We start from the raw sequence: 16600 nt of genomic DNA, 5'->3' as shown, positions 1-16600 counted from the left end.
AATACATCATGTCGTATCCATTCCAGTAACAAGCACATGTACAGTGATAAAATTGAGCTCGTTTATTATTATTTTTTTTCTACGTGATGAAAAGAAATATTTTTTATATTTGTATATTCACTGATTCTCAAAATGTAAAAAAAAATATTCTATTGTATTAACATTACAGCTCAGCTCAAACGTTTTCTTTACGTTGAGGACTCAAGAACAAAATAAATCATATATATTATGTAAACATTTTAAATTTTATTAATCATCACTGTACATAAATTTTCCAAATTTTTGTTTATAGAAGTCGCTGAATAGTAGTACCTCGCATAAAAGTTGTATTCTTAAATGTAAAACATAATTATCCGAAAATAAATGTTGACTTTTCCTCAATTATTAGATTGTGATCTCTGTACGACTTGAAATTAAATACAATATTTTAAGTACGTCAGTCTATATATTATCTTTGAGATATATATGGTTAAATAATGTTTTTTTAGGAAAGCTTCAGCATCACAATTTTACTATCAAAAGTACTTCTTCTTGTTCGATTTGCAATATTTACTAAATTAGGTTATGTTTTATAAGGAAGTGACAATTATAATATATCCCTTTAAAAAACAACACAAAAAGATTATTTCCTAACATAAATAGTATAGAAATAAAATCAGTGCGATCAGAAAGGCTTATCTACAATAAATGTTGTTGTTTTTTTGTTGTTGTTGTAATGCACATAATCTTATAACTTTGCTGCTTCTGTTATCTATATACACTATCTATAAAAATTGAAGTCACATATTCTATTTACTGGCGAATATGATTTACTTTCAAAAGAATATTGAATAAACGTTTTATCTAATATAAGGAAATTAAACAACCTGAATATGTTACACACACAAATATATTGTACATAATGTGAGGGCTCCAACATCCTTATCTTACCTCAAGTTTTCTTGAATAATGTTCTGTTATTTTTTCATTATTAAGACTAAGCTCTTCATTTTTCTCAAGAAGTGCCTTTCCTAGTTGAGCAGCCAAAATCAAATCTTGTTCTTTCTGAATAAGTTGAGCGTATACATCATCACCATCACTAGTGCTTTGAGTTCTATTTTCCATTTCTCTTATGTATTCTTCCAGGTCACCACACAGTGTTTGGTAATTTGGTGGTGTTTGCTGCATTTCCTCCAAGCGACAGGCACACATCCTTGTTTCAAAACAAACATAACGTTAAGTTTTTAAAAAACAACAACAATATTGTTAGCATCAAGACTAATCATATTTTTCTATCACGGCAAATATATTCGTCGTCTGTGATGAAAATTTAAAGACTTTTCCTGTGTCAAATAAAATGTGGCGATGCTCTGACAAAAAAAAAAAAGGCGGGGGAATTCTCTCTCCGAAGAAACGCGTAAGCAGCGGTTGCGTTGGGTACCTCTGTGAAACAATGTATTCTCACAGTCTTGGCGCGTTACCAAATCACTTTTGTGTGAGTAAAATGTCTAGTGATAAATAAAATGCTAAAAGCCATGCAGCGAAATTTCCTTTGATAAAAATTACAAAAATATAGTATACATGTTAAGTAATAACTAGTCTATTAGCCTAACAATATTAAAAATGTAGTCAACCTTCTTTGCCAATGTGATATAGTTTAATCCCAACATCACGACGCTCGCTGTGGAGATCTACCTGTGGATCCATGCGAGCAGGAACATATGTACCTGGTACAGTGGTTTGTCAGGAATATTAGAAATCTAACATTACTATAATTGAACCATGATCATATGGGATAGCTGTATTTTTAAACTGTTGTGATATAATTCCAAAAAATATCATCAAGTTACATTTTTAAAAAAAAAAATCTGTTTAATTTTGATTACAAACGCTTCTTTTGTTTTATTACAGATCGTAATAGGATTTGGTAACTGAAACCCGTTCAAATTGACTGTATGTCATATCCCATGCAGTCCTCTAAAACGACTTCCTTTCCGATGTCGTAAGTAGTACTTTTAGCCAATCATAGTTTAGATGTTATTATCCAATAAGATTACATTTCCGTTAAATCTAGCATTAAGTGTTTACAGTATAAACGTTTTGGGGATCACAAATATTGTAACATTTCTGATAAAAATGGCTAAATTTTGCTGGTGATTTAATTTGGTTCAAACTTATTTATTGTCTTAAATTTAAAATGTTTGAACGTTATAACTAAATAAAAAAAATTAATTTCGTAAAATGTTTTACTATTTCTTTCAGGTTATTTCAAAAGTTGATATAAAGTAATTTAAATGCTTAGTATCATTTGTGACATTATGACTTAGAATATGAAATATTATCTAATCTAAGTTATAAGATTTTATTATACATTACTACTAATTTGGGGCTAAATTATTTACATCACACTCCATGTGACAATTTTAGATTCAATAATTAAACATCAACAATAGAACAATGAACAACAACAGAAATTGCTATAACTTATTTTAAAACATATTAAGTTATTATGTGTTGGTTTTGAAATTGAAGTAGAACACAGTGGAGGCAGTACGCAGTCATCCCATCTTTCAGTTCAAGTTTAGGAGATGAACTTAAATTCTGGAAGTACTTATCCAGTTGACTAACGTGGTATCAAGCAATTCGTGGCTGTCGTTAGTTTAAATTTTAATTATTATTTTGAAGTTTAATCTATTTATCCAATTTTCTTCCTGTTTTGAGATGGGTGTGATCTAGTTATTAGCGTATCCGGTTTGTGAATCTGAGAATTCATGGTTCATGACCCGTTACCTCAAAAACGCATTCCGTACTTTGGAGCCATGGGTGTGTCATAAATTTCACTATTCGATCAGACAAGAGTTGGTGATGGGCGCTGTTAACTATCCACTTTCTCTTTGCGATTTCAAAATTAAATATTACTATAGGCAGATAGCTTCAAACAATATTCTGTGACAAACAAATTTGCCCTCCAGTGGAACATCCGTATGTCTGCGGACTTACAATGCCAGGATCCGGGTTTCGATAGTCGTGGTGGGAAGAGCATAGACTTCCCATTGTGTAGCTTTGTGTTTAATTACAAACAAACAAACGTTTTTTTTTTTTTTAGCTGCGACAGGTTGAAAAGGTTTAATTCTAGGTCTGTTAATTGTTATAACTCTTTCCCTTATGGTATAAATTAACGTTATTATTTGAATTTTGGTAAGGGTTCTGTAATATTTAAATTTGGATCACAGGGTGTAAAACATTCAGTGGGTCGCTAAACATGGGCATCTTGACCACACACACACATATTTTTCTTTTTCTTGGTATTAAAGCGAACAAATAGATTCACTTCATTAATAATAATAAAAAAGTAAACATGTTTAGAAATATTACTTAGACCTATTGATTTAAGATTATGTCTCTTCCCCCTCCTGATCAAAAATTATCGTGATAACTCTGAAAACATGTACTGTTTATGGAAGTTTTCTTTTCTTCTTGCCTTTATTGCCGAGTTTGGGTTTCAGCATCGTGTTTGGTGTTGTATGTTTCCTCTCCCTATTGTTAAGTAGCTATATCTAAATTCTTAATTTGAAATCAACGTAATAAAATGAAAAACGTGGTTTTAACTTATACCAGACATTTTGAAAAAGGATCTTGCTTTTGATTTACTGAGAACTGTAGTGGTTTGTGTTCTTTCTGCTACATTTTCAGTGGTGCAATAGATGCATATATTTTTATTATTTCCTGCAGGGACGCTTTCTAGTATGGTGTGCACTCTGAATCATTGGTCAATTGTATGTATGAATTATAAATTGGTAAACAATTTTTGTTGGGTTTTGCTTTCTCGATAACCTCTTATATACATGCCTTCTGAGAAACTGTGATGGCATTTTGCACCTTGGCTCTAATACCTGGGTTGGAATCATAAATAATATTCAACGTTAAAATTGGCACACATTTAAAAACATTTCATTTAGGCCTATCCATGGCCTTCAAAAATTTGACGACTCTACATGTTTCGACGTTGCAATTTTAACGTTGAATATTATTTATGATTTTAACTTTATACACAAGTGACAAAATACGATAACCTGGTTTGGAGTTTTATGTATAATGATTTTTTTTCTGATAAAATTGTTCTAGACAATTTTCTTTGTAGCTTTTACAGTTTATCTCTCTCAAGCATTCTTTCTCCGTATTGACGAACTTACCACGAGTTTCCTCTAAATTTTCTTCCTGGTTCATTTTGAACATCACCAAAGTGATGATTCTCCACAAACCCTCCGTTTTTTACAGTAAGTTAACATTTAAAATGCTAAATTTATATATATATATATATATATAACCCTCTAAACTAAACGTTACTAATGTCTACCATTGTTGCATTCTTGAATTTCCATTTTTAATCCACTGACTGCAGCTGCTATAAATGCACGAGGAATTTTTGCAAGCCATACACCTTATATAGCACAATCGCATCCAACTGCCAGTGGTAGACCATACTCTGTACAGCAGTCAATAGATTAAATTTATTTGTTTACATTTGACATATTTTAAACATTTAATGTTTTTATCAGAAATGTGAATCATTCACAAACTTGTATGCAGATAATTTATAAAATTTCTGGCTTTAAACCAAATCTGTCAACTTTGTTTTCCATGCACACGCACACATGTATACAATTATATGTACATATTGTAAGATGATGTAGTTAATTATTATATAGATATATTGTAAGAGGGTGTAGTTAATTATTATAGATATATTGTAAGAGGGTGTAGTTAATTATTATAGATATATTGTAAGAGGATGTAGTTAATTATTATATAGATATATTGTTAGATGGTGTATTTAATTATTAGAGATATTGTAAAATGGTGTAGTTCATTAGTAATGAAAGCTCAACATGATCAGAATTAACTAAGAATTAAAGTTTTCTGTCTAGCACTTAATGTTTTGTCCTTTTTTTATAGCTTCTCGATTCAAATGTTAAAAGTATATTTTTGTTTGTTTGTTGTGAAGCACAAAGCTACACAATGGGTTATCTGTGCTCAGTCCACCAAAGGTATCAAAACCTAATTTTAAGAATTATATGCTTTCAAACTTACCACTTAGCCTCTAAGGGGTTAAAAGTATATATTCTTCTTTATGAAAGAGTATTTCATTGATTTGGTGAAAACTGCAAAAGATGATGACAGAAAATAGCCATATTTATTGAAAACTGACTGAAGTTTTCCATTTTTTTCCCATTTCTTTACTAATTCACACATAAACGTTTTATATTTGCATAAGAAGTTCAAAGAATATTTATTGAACAACAAACCGCATTAAAGTAATAAAATAACCATGCAAGTTTTATCCTTTACATGATTTTTATTTGCCGATTAATTAGTTTTTAAAAATACTTCAAAGTAGTATATTTTGAAAATTTATCTAAACATTATTTTATTGACTGCAAGTATTGTATACAATGGTAAATTGCAAGTTACCTATGAGTATCTTACTGTAAAGATGATCCATTATGTTTGTGTGTCAGCATTTATCACACAGAGTTGACTGGCTCGATTACTGTAATTTTTTGTACTGTAATTACAAACTGTCCAATGATATGTACTGGCTACTTTGTTTCAGAATTTTTACCAAATAAGGAAAATAAAAAAGCTCCTGAAATAGGGCATATTTCTACATTTTTATGGATTTGTGGCTTTGAATTTAAAGACTACTTAATCAGTTAAATGAGTCAATTATCATCTTTTACAAAGCAGGATATGCAATTAGCATCTAATGAAGTTATTTGGGATTTAATGACAAAAGAAAGCAGGAACAGGAATATTATCTAACAATGTTTATCATTAAAATTTTGGCTTTCTTAGGTACCTTTTGCTAGTTTAATCAAAGTTAACCTTAAAATAAATTATAGTAACTTTAATTCTGAATAGTGATTATAACTTTGGTATTTCAAAGTAGAATGCTTCAGTTAAAACTACTTCTCCTACAGAAACATATTTTCAAAAACACCAACTGTTACTGAACAACATTTATTTTGTTAGATAAACACCGACATCTGGTGTAGAGTATGAGATGAGTAAACAACCAATAATAAACTTTAAAACAATCTTGCTCGGACTTGGTCCCACTATAACATTCAAGAACTTTTGAAGGAACAAGTGATTACAGTTTCAAGATTTATGTTTCATATCTTTCACAGTCTGCACTTTTTTAACTGACCCATGTAACTCAATCAAAACATGTTAATTGTATCACAGCAAAACAAAACATAGTATAATTTGTAAGAATTTATACAGAAAAAAAGAAAATATGGTAAATTGTTAGTATTTACAGCTTTTTAAATATCTGACCGATATATTCAGTACTAACATATATATTTTTTCACTATATATGAAAATGTTTTTGTATACGTAGTTAGAAACTGTTGTTAATGTTAATAAGAAAACATAAATATATGTATGAATATTAAAAATCATGACACAATTTTAACAAAAACAAAAAACACTTTCATTTTGCATAGATAGGACACATGGAACCGAAACTCCCACTTCTAGACTTTGATAAAGTTAATCAGTAGGAATGCATATAAAACACTACATAGCTCTTATTAAAAATTAATAAAAAAGCCACTCCAGTTATGTTTGGATTGTTTTTTAAAGGTTACAAGTTTGCTAAAAAATTGGTAGAAGAGATTACAAAATCCTTAAAGCTCCAACAATTTGTTAACTACATCTGGATGAATGAAAAAAGATTGATTCATCATTTAAAGTTGAATTATGATAGCCCTACTGAACAGATAATGAAAGTTTTGTGCAGATTGCAATAGATGAAATGTACTTTGAAAACTGGTGGTAATACTCAATTTGTGAACAAAATTATGTTATAAAAACGAAAAAAACTTGGCATGTTACATATTAGCAAATAATAATCCCCTCTTAAACATTTCCTGGTTTTTTACTTTAAAAAATCCTAAAGTGAAAAAAAAAATCTCGGATAAACTGACTGTTGCTATAAACTGACAAGAGCCTTTTCTGTGTAAAAAAAAAATTTGCTTTCCTAAATTTGGAGAAAAACGTTTTTGCCCAATATTCTTTACTTATTGTGGTGTATGCAACTTAAAAGCCTTTTCTGTATAAATTTATGACTAACTTTCTTGTTGCCTTCAAATAATCAACTTGTGTAGTACTGCATAAATTCTCTTATAATATTTTTATGTAGGTTATAAGTTCCTTGGAAGTACACACCGTAATTGCTTCATGAATTCTAGAATAACCAGACTGGTAAATAGCATACAAGAAAAAAAAAAGTGGATAATTATTTTTAAACTACTAATATTCTGATAATTACATAAACAGTAAACTAACTCAAATCTCTTATCTTCCAACATTTCAGTTTAATCCTACATTACATATTTGTACTGCTGTAAAGAAGAATTTTTAATATAACATTTTTTCTAAAGTCAAAAATTTCTGACATACATATATATAAAAAAATATTACCATATTGTTAATGAAAATATATAACTATGGAATATATCAAATAAAATTCCTTCTTTAAAATGTTTATAACTCTCAAATATTGTCATAAAACAATTGTTTTGTACAAGAAACAGCAAACTGTTTGAGTAATGTACTCGAACAGTTATAACTGTAACACTTTTTTTTTTCAAGCAATATTCTGACTGATCAAAAAATAGAATATCATCATAAACTAGAAAAAAAAACCATTAAAAATCACACAAATGGAATAAAAAATGTGCATGTTGAATGAATAAAAAACAACAACAATACATTTCAAGTTATGGAATCAGAAAACTTTTGGGTCCTTGTTCTGTTTCAGTAAAAAAACACTTTCCTTAAAATTTCTATAACACTTTTTTAATTTTATGTCACTATGTCAAATTATTTTAAGTAAAAAAAGAACTTCTACGCTAATATTCTACTATTGTACCATATCTTTTCTGCTGCATTTTCTTACCTGATTTTTTTTTTCTGTGCCTCTAACTCTTCTTTGAGTTTAATCCTCGACACTGATTAAATTGACCTGCATGGATTGTGTTCTTGTGATACTACTAACATTTTACAGGAATGTTGAAACTTGCACATTACTAAAATGCTTATACTCTGAAAACTATCTTTTCTAATTGGAATGTTATATTAATTCCAAAACTATGTGTAACAAAAAAAAAATTCCAAAGAAACTCTGGAAGCACTACAAAAAATATTTTCCATGAAACTTAATTCAATTATTTTGCCAGAATATAAACCTTATCAAAACTACCGTACTTATGATTTCTAGTTCACCAAAGCATACTTGGCGGAGGCGACATGGGAAACAAATCAAATTCAGTTGAGGAACAAATGCATCTTAATATAAAACAGAAAAGAATAGTTTATCTTCTTAAGACTAAAAGATGCAATTTCTTTTGTCGAGTCCATATTTCATATTAACTACAAACGATGACAAATAGAAAACAAGACCCAAGTAAACAAAATGCCACTATAAAAATTTATGATCATAGTAAAAAATATTTTAAAACACACTGGAGAACAATAAACTTATAATTTGTGTGACATTAAAACACATTAATTAATTCTTTAGTAATATGTATATTTAAGTTATACCAAAAATTATGGATAAAACCTGTTTTACTTAAGATATCTACGTTCTCTAGATTTTCCTTGTAAACCTGTGAAGATTAATTGGAACATTAGTAAAACTGAGAAGTTTGTGCTGAAAGTAATGTTTTATACAGTTCTTCACAGTGTTCCTCAGGTTTGTGTAATTGAACAAAAGTGAACAATTCTTAGAAGTTTACCTTAGCCAAGTGACACAGAAAAAGCGTATGGATAAATTGAAATGGTTGAACTCATTAAAAGGGCTGCATAACAGGTTTATCTGATTTAACATGAAATGTGAATCAACAAAAGTTGGAGATGTATTTTTCAACACACACACACACACACAGAAAAAAGGTTATATAAAAGATCAACCAGTACGGACTCGTAGACATTTAGGTTATATAAATCTGCCTAAACTGATTCACACAGAAATACTGAATGTGTTTACCTGCTTTGAACAACAAAGGAAAGCTTTATGACAAATCAATGTCTCAATTAAGAGAAAATGCAGTAAAACTAAATGTATGCTCTAAAATACAATTAAAGTTACAGAATTACAACCAATCTTGAAACTCAGAGCAATGTATCCAGCACAGTTTTAAAAAATTATAATAAAAACATAATAAAGTTATAGTGTGGTGCATATTTAGTAATCTTTATATATATATACTTAATAATTCTAATTAAAACCATCAAACAACTTTGAAAACTTGGCACCTTTCTGAGCATAAAAAAGCCTTTACATTAGTAGTATTAATAATAATAATGAAATTAATACCCACAGAGTAGTGGAGTTGACTGTGTCAGAACTTCAGAGAAAAACAACAACATATTTTACATTGTCATCATAGAAGTATATTTGAATACAAATCATATGTAAAGTATCCATGCAAATTAATTACATATCAGTATATATATAATCAGCATATTACAGATGGTGTGCTAGCATACATGTTCTTATTGATGTTTACGGTACCAGCTTCCCAGAGCAGTTGGTCAATGTCACTATCTCATTATTTTCTTTCCTCAGAACCAGGCAGATTGCATGCAGAGCTTTTATGATATTACTTACAGCTTATAATTGTCTTTAAAAAAAATTGCTATTATAAAATTATGTGACAGGGTTGTTCAAATATAGATTTTCAATGTTATGTACAAACTTGACTGTTTGCCACATTCCCTGTTCACATAAAACAAAACAAAATTAAGAACGCTTTCTTGCAACTGTATGTTCTGTGACACAGGAAATACTGTGCAATTACAGTTATAATCTTAAAATGTAAATTCAACAGCTTTACACCTCATCAGCTAAATGATCGTCTTCACCATGGTTATTTAAAACTTGGGTGTGTTCTGAGAAAGCATTACATGTTGCCTCAATCTTATTTTCCAACTCCTTGATGCGTTGCTCATGTTCATTTACAGTAGATTTTAGATTTCTTATTTCCTCCATCAATTCTTCAATCTTTTTGTCCTGTTTCAAAAAATTAAATGAATACAAAAAGGTTGATTAAAACGAAGAAATTAGTTGATATTCATATATAAGTACCCAACAGAGATTACATAAATTGATATATAAATTTAAAACGCAGTAATAGTTTGGTTTAGTGTGTATACAATAGTTTCACCAAACCATTACTGCATTTAAAGTTTTAAGCAAACTGTGATTACCGCAGTAATGGTTTGGTGAAACTATTGTATACACACTAAGGTAATCAGTTTGCTTATTTACTATCATGGAATTATGTAGTGTTAAATCACAATGATGAGAAGTTATAAATCTACTTTTTCAAACCAAGATGTTGAAAATACTTTGATAAATAAAGGTGTCAAAAAACTAGTTTTAACAAAAAAGTTTCCTTTATATAAAGTTCTCCATGTTATGTGAATAAGGTAACCAGGCATACTGTAAATCCATATAATTATATCACCTACCATGAGTTCTGTTTTTATTAGACACCATAAGTTACAATACACATTTCAGTTTAAAAAAAATCACTCACGTTACTACACCTTGAAAGTAAAAATATCAATTCAGCAATTTATATAAGGATCACGGCAATGAATTTTCTTCTCCTTGCATTAAAAAATTAATAAAGTTTAACATCAGAGACCACTCCAAATCCCACGGCCACAAAAAGTAATAAATTCTTCCCATTATAAATACTGTTCTTACACAAAACCTAAAATTACTACTACTAAAGTATAACAGCTGTTGCAATCTACCCATTAAATAAAGACATAAAAGCCGACATCCTAATGACACTAACTTGAAGCTAGTCACACAATATATGTTTTCACATAAGAATGTAATAAGCATAAGAAAGTGAAACAGCAAAGTAAATACATCAAGCAATTTCAGACCTTTCTGAATATATATATATATTTTTTTATTATTATTATTTTTTATAGTGAGTGATCTTCGTTCATGATTATTCAAAGGTTAATATTTATTTAACATCAGTTAAATTGGTAAGAAATACTCTAAAATTATTAATTTAAATTACAAAGTTCTTCACTGTGTATTACTTACAGGCTTAGGAAGGGCTGGTTCTGGACTTTGTTCTGCCTTCTTAGAGGACAGTTTATCCAGAACATTTGCTTTTTTTGTTACTTTCAATTCTTGTTTTTGGCTAGGAACATAACCTTCTTTTAGTGATACCTATAAATGTACAAACTGAAACTGAAACCTCCAGGAGCCAATTTCTTTTTTATAGGAACACTTGAAAAATGCTTACATGAAAAGAAGTGAAAAAAAAACAACAAGCTAAGAATATGCTTCAAAAATGATTTATACAACATAAATGTATTTACAAAGTAAAATACAAATACAGTAAAAAAAAATTATCCATTTTTATATACATAACAATTCTTCTTTAAATGCAAAATTCAAATAACACAACAAAATTTAGCCATCAATCATCATCTATTTGTGAGGAAAAAATATAATTAATTTTAGTTCATATTTTTAAACTTTTAATTTTTCCGCATTTAGTGTTAAGGTATAGAAAAATGAGAGAGAAAATATAAAGTTTTACAAAATAAAAACTTTTGATATTCATTTAGGAGGTTCTAGAGGTTATTCAAATTAAATATGAAAACTTTAAGATGAAAATATACTGTTACTCTTAGCAAGAAAATAACCTTTTACTCAGACAGACTTTTGTGTGTGTAAAACAGACTTGTAATGTTTACTAAAGGCTTAGAAAGTTCAGAATTATAGTAAGCATTATCTTGTATCACTTCACGGATACAGGATCAGCCAATTTGACTAAGCCTGTGAATAGATGGTTAAATTACTAGATATATATTTTTAACATGTCATATACAGAAACTTTCTTACTATACTTACTACTGTATTGATCAAAAAGTTCCATATTTCGTATCTTGTCAGCTTCATCTGTTAACCATTTTACATCTGCTTCCTTTTAACTTTGTGGCTTTATTGCTAAACTTATTCTCAACTAGAGCAGTAATCTTCAAGTTAAAAGCAATAAATCACAAAGGAAGCACAATAGCTATTTTCTTTAGGGTTAATGTCAACAACATAGCGTTGCAAGATGTCATGTTACACACACACACACACTCAGCTTGTGAACATTTGGATATTTTATTTGACTCAAATTTTGTTAGGTAAAGCTCACAAATTTGGGTGTCCAAAAAAAGAATGCATAAAGCTTTCAAATATGCATCTTAGACTAAAAAAAATGTATCAGTCACTAGTATAGAACACCTAAAACTACTATAATTTATCCAACTTTCTTAGCAAGCTACAAATAGGTTATAAAATTTCCTTTAGCATTCATAGCAGCAAAATATGATCATAACAAACCGAAAAAAAAATGAGTAACAGTATATGGTGGGAAAACTAAACAATGACTCACAAGTTTTATGTAAAGGAGAATCTGCTCTTTCCTTTTGTTATAAATTGTTTGAAAACAAACAATCTTGAAAGTCAGGGAGAGTGGAGAGGAACTTCTCTGATGGGTTTTGACAAATTTATTGATATATCAGCAAATCAAGAAGTTCAAATTTTATGTTCATGGTTGTAATTATGTATTGTCTGTGTTTCTAATTGGTTGGAAACTGTGGCAGCTTAATTTTGATGTTATAAGAACACTGAAAGAGACAAATCAGAGCTCAAACCCATCATGTGACACAGAAGAATAAAGAAAATTGGAAATTTTTAGTATTTATTTTTATAACTAGAAAGTGAAAACTTAAATAATATACAAATTTGAATCAAACTACATTTTAATGCCAAGTTAATGGACATACATTGCTAATAAAGTTGTTTAATCAAATTTTGAATGTAACACTGTAAAAGGTTATGACATGTGATATAAAGCTGAATGTTAGGGGTTAAACTAAGAACTTTATGTAAGAGTTCATACTTACAAGAACCGGGTCAGCATCCTTTCCTTCGGCCCACTCCTCAGCAGAAATGGCTGGTACATCAGCTGTTGTTAGTGGATACAAGTCATCTTGGAACTGCTCCGACTGTAAACAAAGATGTACAACAGCATTTTGATCATACCATCTTTGAAACCACAACTCTTATACATGTTGATTACCAACTTGGCTAGAGGTGGTCGATTAATTGATTATCTACGAGTATTGATAAACTTGATTGGTATCACATATAATTATCAACTAATCAAAATTAGTGTTTCTGATTATTCCAACAATCCAAGTAATCTCAATATTTCAATTATGATGTCTTATTATTATTTTCGATGAATTAATATTTTTGTTCAGCTAATTACTTGATTAGAGTCACATCTCACGAAAATAATCAATTAATCAAAATTAGGTTTTCCAATTATTACTATTTTTAATTATTCCAACTACCTAAGTTATTGAAATATTGTCATTATGGTTCCTCATTATCGCTGTTAGTTAATACAAATTTCTTCAGATTCAGGCCAGTGTGGCCTAGCAACTAGGGTGGTTGTCTCACAAAATTAAAATAGCTATCAAGAAACATGGTGTGGATATTAGACTTAAAATTCTCATCTCTTGTTTTATTTCCCACATTTTTAACATATTAGAATATATTTCAGATAATATCTTACTATATAATTTTTAGCATGTATAAACATAGAACATAAATGCATCGTCTCTTTACAAACACTATACACAGTTGAGATTTACTTAGTGTTAAACACTTAAAGAATTTGCTGGATGTTTTTTTTTATGCTATTCTTTAAATAATGTATTAATAATTCTGTTTAATTTACAGTTGATATAACATCTAGAACCAAAAATTATTGAAGAACATAGTAGTTTAATGCAGATATGAACACTGAAAATACTTTTTCTCAGAACATTTCAAACAGTACAGTGAAAATATTTTAACTTAATGCAGTTTCAATGATGTAATTAAAGCTTTTTTGCTGCAATACAAGTCAACTTGACTTTTTTAGTTTTATTATTTAAGTGTAAAGCAAACAAACCTTTCTTGGCACAGTAAAAGACAGGACTTCACAGAAGCCATTTGAGTGCAGTCGAATACACCTAAAACAGCATAAAACAATCATATTAAACTACTCAATAATCAAAAATGATAATATTTTACAATTTTTGCTCGGTATCAACATTATTATGTTCTAGGTATATCTCAACTGACTGATGGCTGAGAGCATGTATAAAAAAAAATTTTTTTTAATTCTCTTAACACTTAAGGAAGCTCATCACTTTTACCAAAATCTATTATTTCATGTTATCAATTTACTAGTATTATAGTCTTTTGTTGAAAATATATAACAGCTTAAATATTAATAGATCATAAAATCATAATAAAAACAATCTATAAAAAAGAAACATTCATTTGAATTTCAAAACTCTTTCCCACTCATTACTCTTCCTGTTATTGCTACTTCGATTACAATAATAGTGCGTATTATCTAAAATAAATAAAACAGTCATTATCTGTTCCTACTTCAGAAAATTTTTAAATTTCATCCTACCTAAGCATGGTTGAAAGATAGTTAAATTGTTACAAATTCTTTAATGTTAGGTTGTAAATTTCTCAACTGTATTAACACAAACAGCAAGAGTTCTTACTTAGCAATCTCACACCGACTTATGTCACAGCCACGTTTTGGCATCATGCACATGCCTCGTTGTGGAGTATTGGACTGATAGGTGTTGATGTAGTGAACAAAGGGAGCGTCCTCTGTGATTTCAAAATAACGAATGTTGCTGTCTCCCTTTTGATCCAAAACACAAAACTTATTAATACATACTGATTTATATTAAGATTTCTCAGCAATCGATTTAAAACTTACAAAAACCTTAATTTCAGTTATAGATTGAAAATTACATTAAAATAATATTTAGAAAGTAGCTTTTTTTTTAAACTTCTTTATAAATAATCAGTGATAAATTGAGTATTTTTAAAATTCTGAAAATCGTGGGATCTCTAACCCTGAAATACCTTTTGAAAAGAAAAAACAAAACAAAATACTTTCCACCCACTTTAGCACAAAGGAAGAGTAGATTGACATCTGGGTCATAAAACGGCACCATCACCCCATTGCTTACATCCATTTCTTCCAAACAAAGAGGACTGTTAAGATCATCCTGAAACAAGCAGTTAGTATAAATTTCATTTTTAAAATAGAATCACCATAAACAATTGACATGCAGAGTATCACCAACAGCAACACGTTACACAAGTCAACTTCTAAACTTGTACGTACCATAAAATAATACACAATGTAATAGTCTGCCAACATAACAAATGTTAATCAAGATTTTCATTTATTCAAGTAAATGAAAGCAAGTTTAAATAATAGAATTGTATCTTAATATTCATACTAGTGGTCTAATTAGATGAAAGCCAATTTACATGTGTGGTAATAAATTCACAATTTATATCTCAACTGAGTTGCTAAAGCTAATTAGTAAACTTTAATTTCCTAAAAGCTTGTGTTAGTAGGTTGTGTCCTACATCAATAAATGCAACCTTCAACTTAGTTGTTCCTACATTTGGTAATATAAATAGCATCTCAACCACTATCTGTCTTAACCCTTGTCGGCACTGGATATAGCAAATAGTGTGTTTGACTAATTGTTATGCATTCTTTTTTTTACTTAAACTCTTAGAATTATAAAACTGTTGGACATTAAGACCAATTTATAATAAATTACAAATATATTTATATCTAACCTTCAGCTACATTCATATTTGAAAAAAAAGATTGTTTTGCAAGAGCAAAATATGATCATGGCACTCTCTCATCCTAAACACAATAAAAAAAAGTACAGTTAATACTTGTAATTTGAATAACAGTTGTTGAAATGTGAATTACTAAAGGTGTTATTTATTTTTAAAAAGTTACAACTACAATTTATCATTAGTGATGTGGTATCACCAAAGAGCAAGAAAAAACCTATCTGATTTTGTGTGGCATTGTTATTAACAACATAAATGAAGAATCATTCTGTTTGATAAACAACACAGAATCATTCTTTGTAAGTTTTAGGAAGTTATGAAAGAATACCAGTTATTTTCATTCTTTCTGTAAACTACATTTATGTGGTTTTATTAATGTTTTCACTTTAAAACAGACATGTGCAACGTACGGCCCACGAGCCACCCACAAACTCAGATTTTTTATTATTATTTATTTTACCTAATCTAACCTAAAGAGTTTCCTATTTCTACATTTTAGTTACTTTTATAATAACAAATAAAGAATACATGAAAAACAAGAAATAAAATACTTACCTGGGCCCCCCCTTTTTTTTTGCTGACCACTTCGATGACACTTAACCCTACTTTTATTATACTTATGGTAGTAGTGCACTAAACAGTTTTTATTTAATTAAATAATGCACCAAAGAACATAGAATAATAACATGTAAAAAGCAGATAATGCCCCATAACTATCATGAATTTTCTGGCTTTCTAACTACACAACAAGAGCCGTTACAAATTCATCCAAGCTAGTCGATATCTTTCCCATGGGAACAAAGTTTGTACTAAAAGCGAAAATGACAA

The 16600-nt window shown here is 29.2% G+C and overlaps 2 protein-coding genes across 2 annotated transcripts in view; both read right to left on the bottom strand.

Moving 5' to 3' along the window:
• The window catches only part of LOC106457681 (bicaudal D-related protein homolog), a 57626-nt gene extending 55957 nt beyond the window's left edge, over positions 1-1669 (bottom strand). The window contains exons 1-2 of the mRNA XM_013917120.2: positions 1614-1669; positions 931-1192 (exon numbers count right to left, since the gene is read on the bottom strand). Of these exons, the coding sequence (XP_013772574.1) occupies positions 931-1191 (261 nt within the window). The 5' untranslated portion in view covers position 1192; positions 1614-1669. The remainder of the gene's footprint in view (positions 1-930; positions 1193-1613) is intronic.
• A 6311-nt stretch (positions 1670-7980) lies between these two features.
• The window catches only part of LOC106457692 (coronin-6-like), a 33131-nt gene continuing 24511 nt past the window's right edge, over positions 7981-16600 (bottom strand). Inside the window, 6 exon segments of the mRNA XM_013917134.2 lie at positions 7981-10066; positions 11126-11254; positions 12991-13092; positions 14049-14109; positions 14659-14804; positions 15073-15177. Of these exon segments, the coding sequence (XP_013772588.1) occupies positions 9887-10066; positions 11126-11254; positions 12991-13092; positions 14049-14109; positions 14659-14804; positions 15073-15177 (723 nt within the window). The 3' untranslated portion in view covers positions 7981-9886.

This window comes from Limulus polyphemus, unplaced genomic scaffold, assembly GCF_000517525.1.
Source record: "Limulus polyphemus unplaced genomic scaffold, Limulus_polyphemus-2.1.2 Scaffold361, whole genome shotgun sequence".
NCBI classification, from domain to species: domain Eukaryota; kingdom Metazoa; phylum Arthropoda; class Merostomata; order Xiphosura; family Limulidae; genus Limulus; species Limulus polyphemus.
Note: the sequence above shows the minus strand (reverse complement) of the source record. Positions and strands in the feature narration are given on the sequence as shown.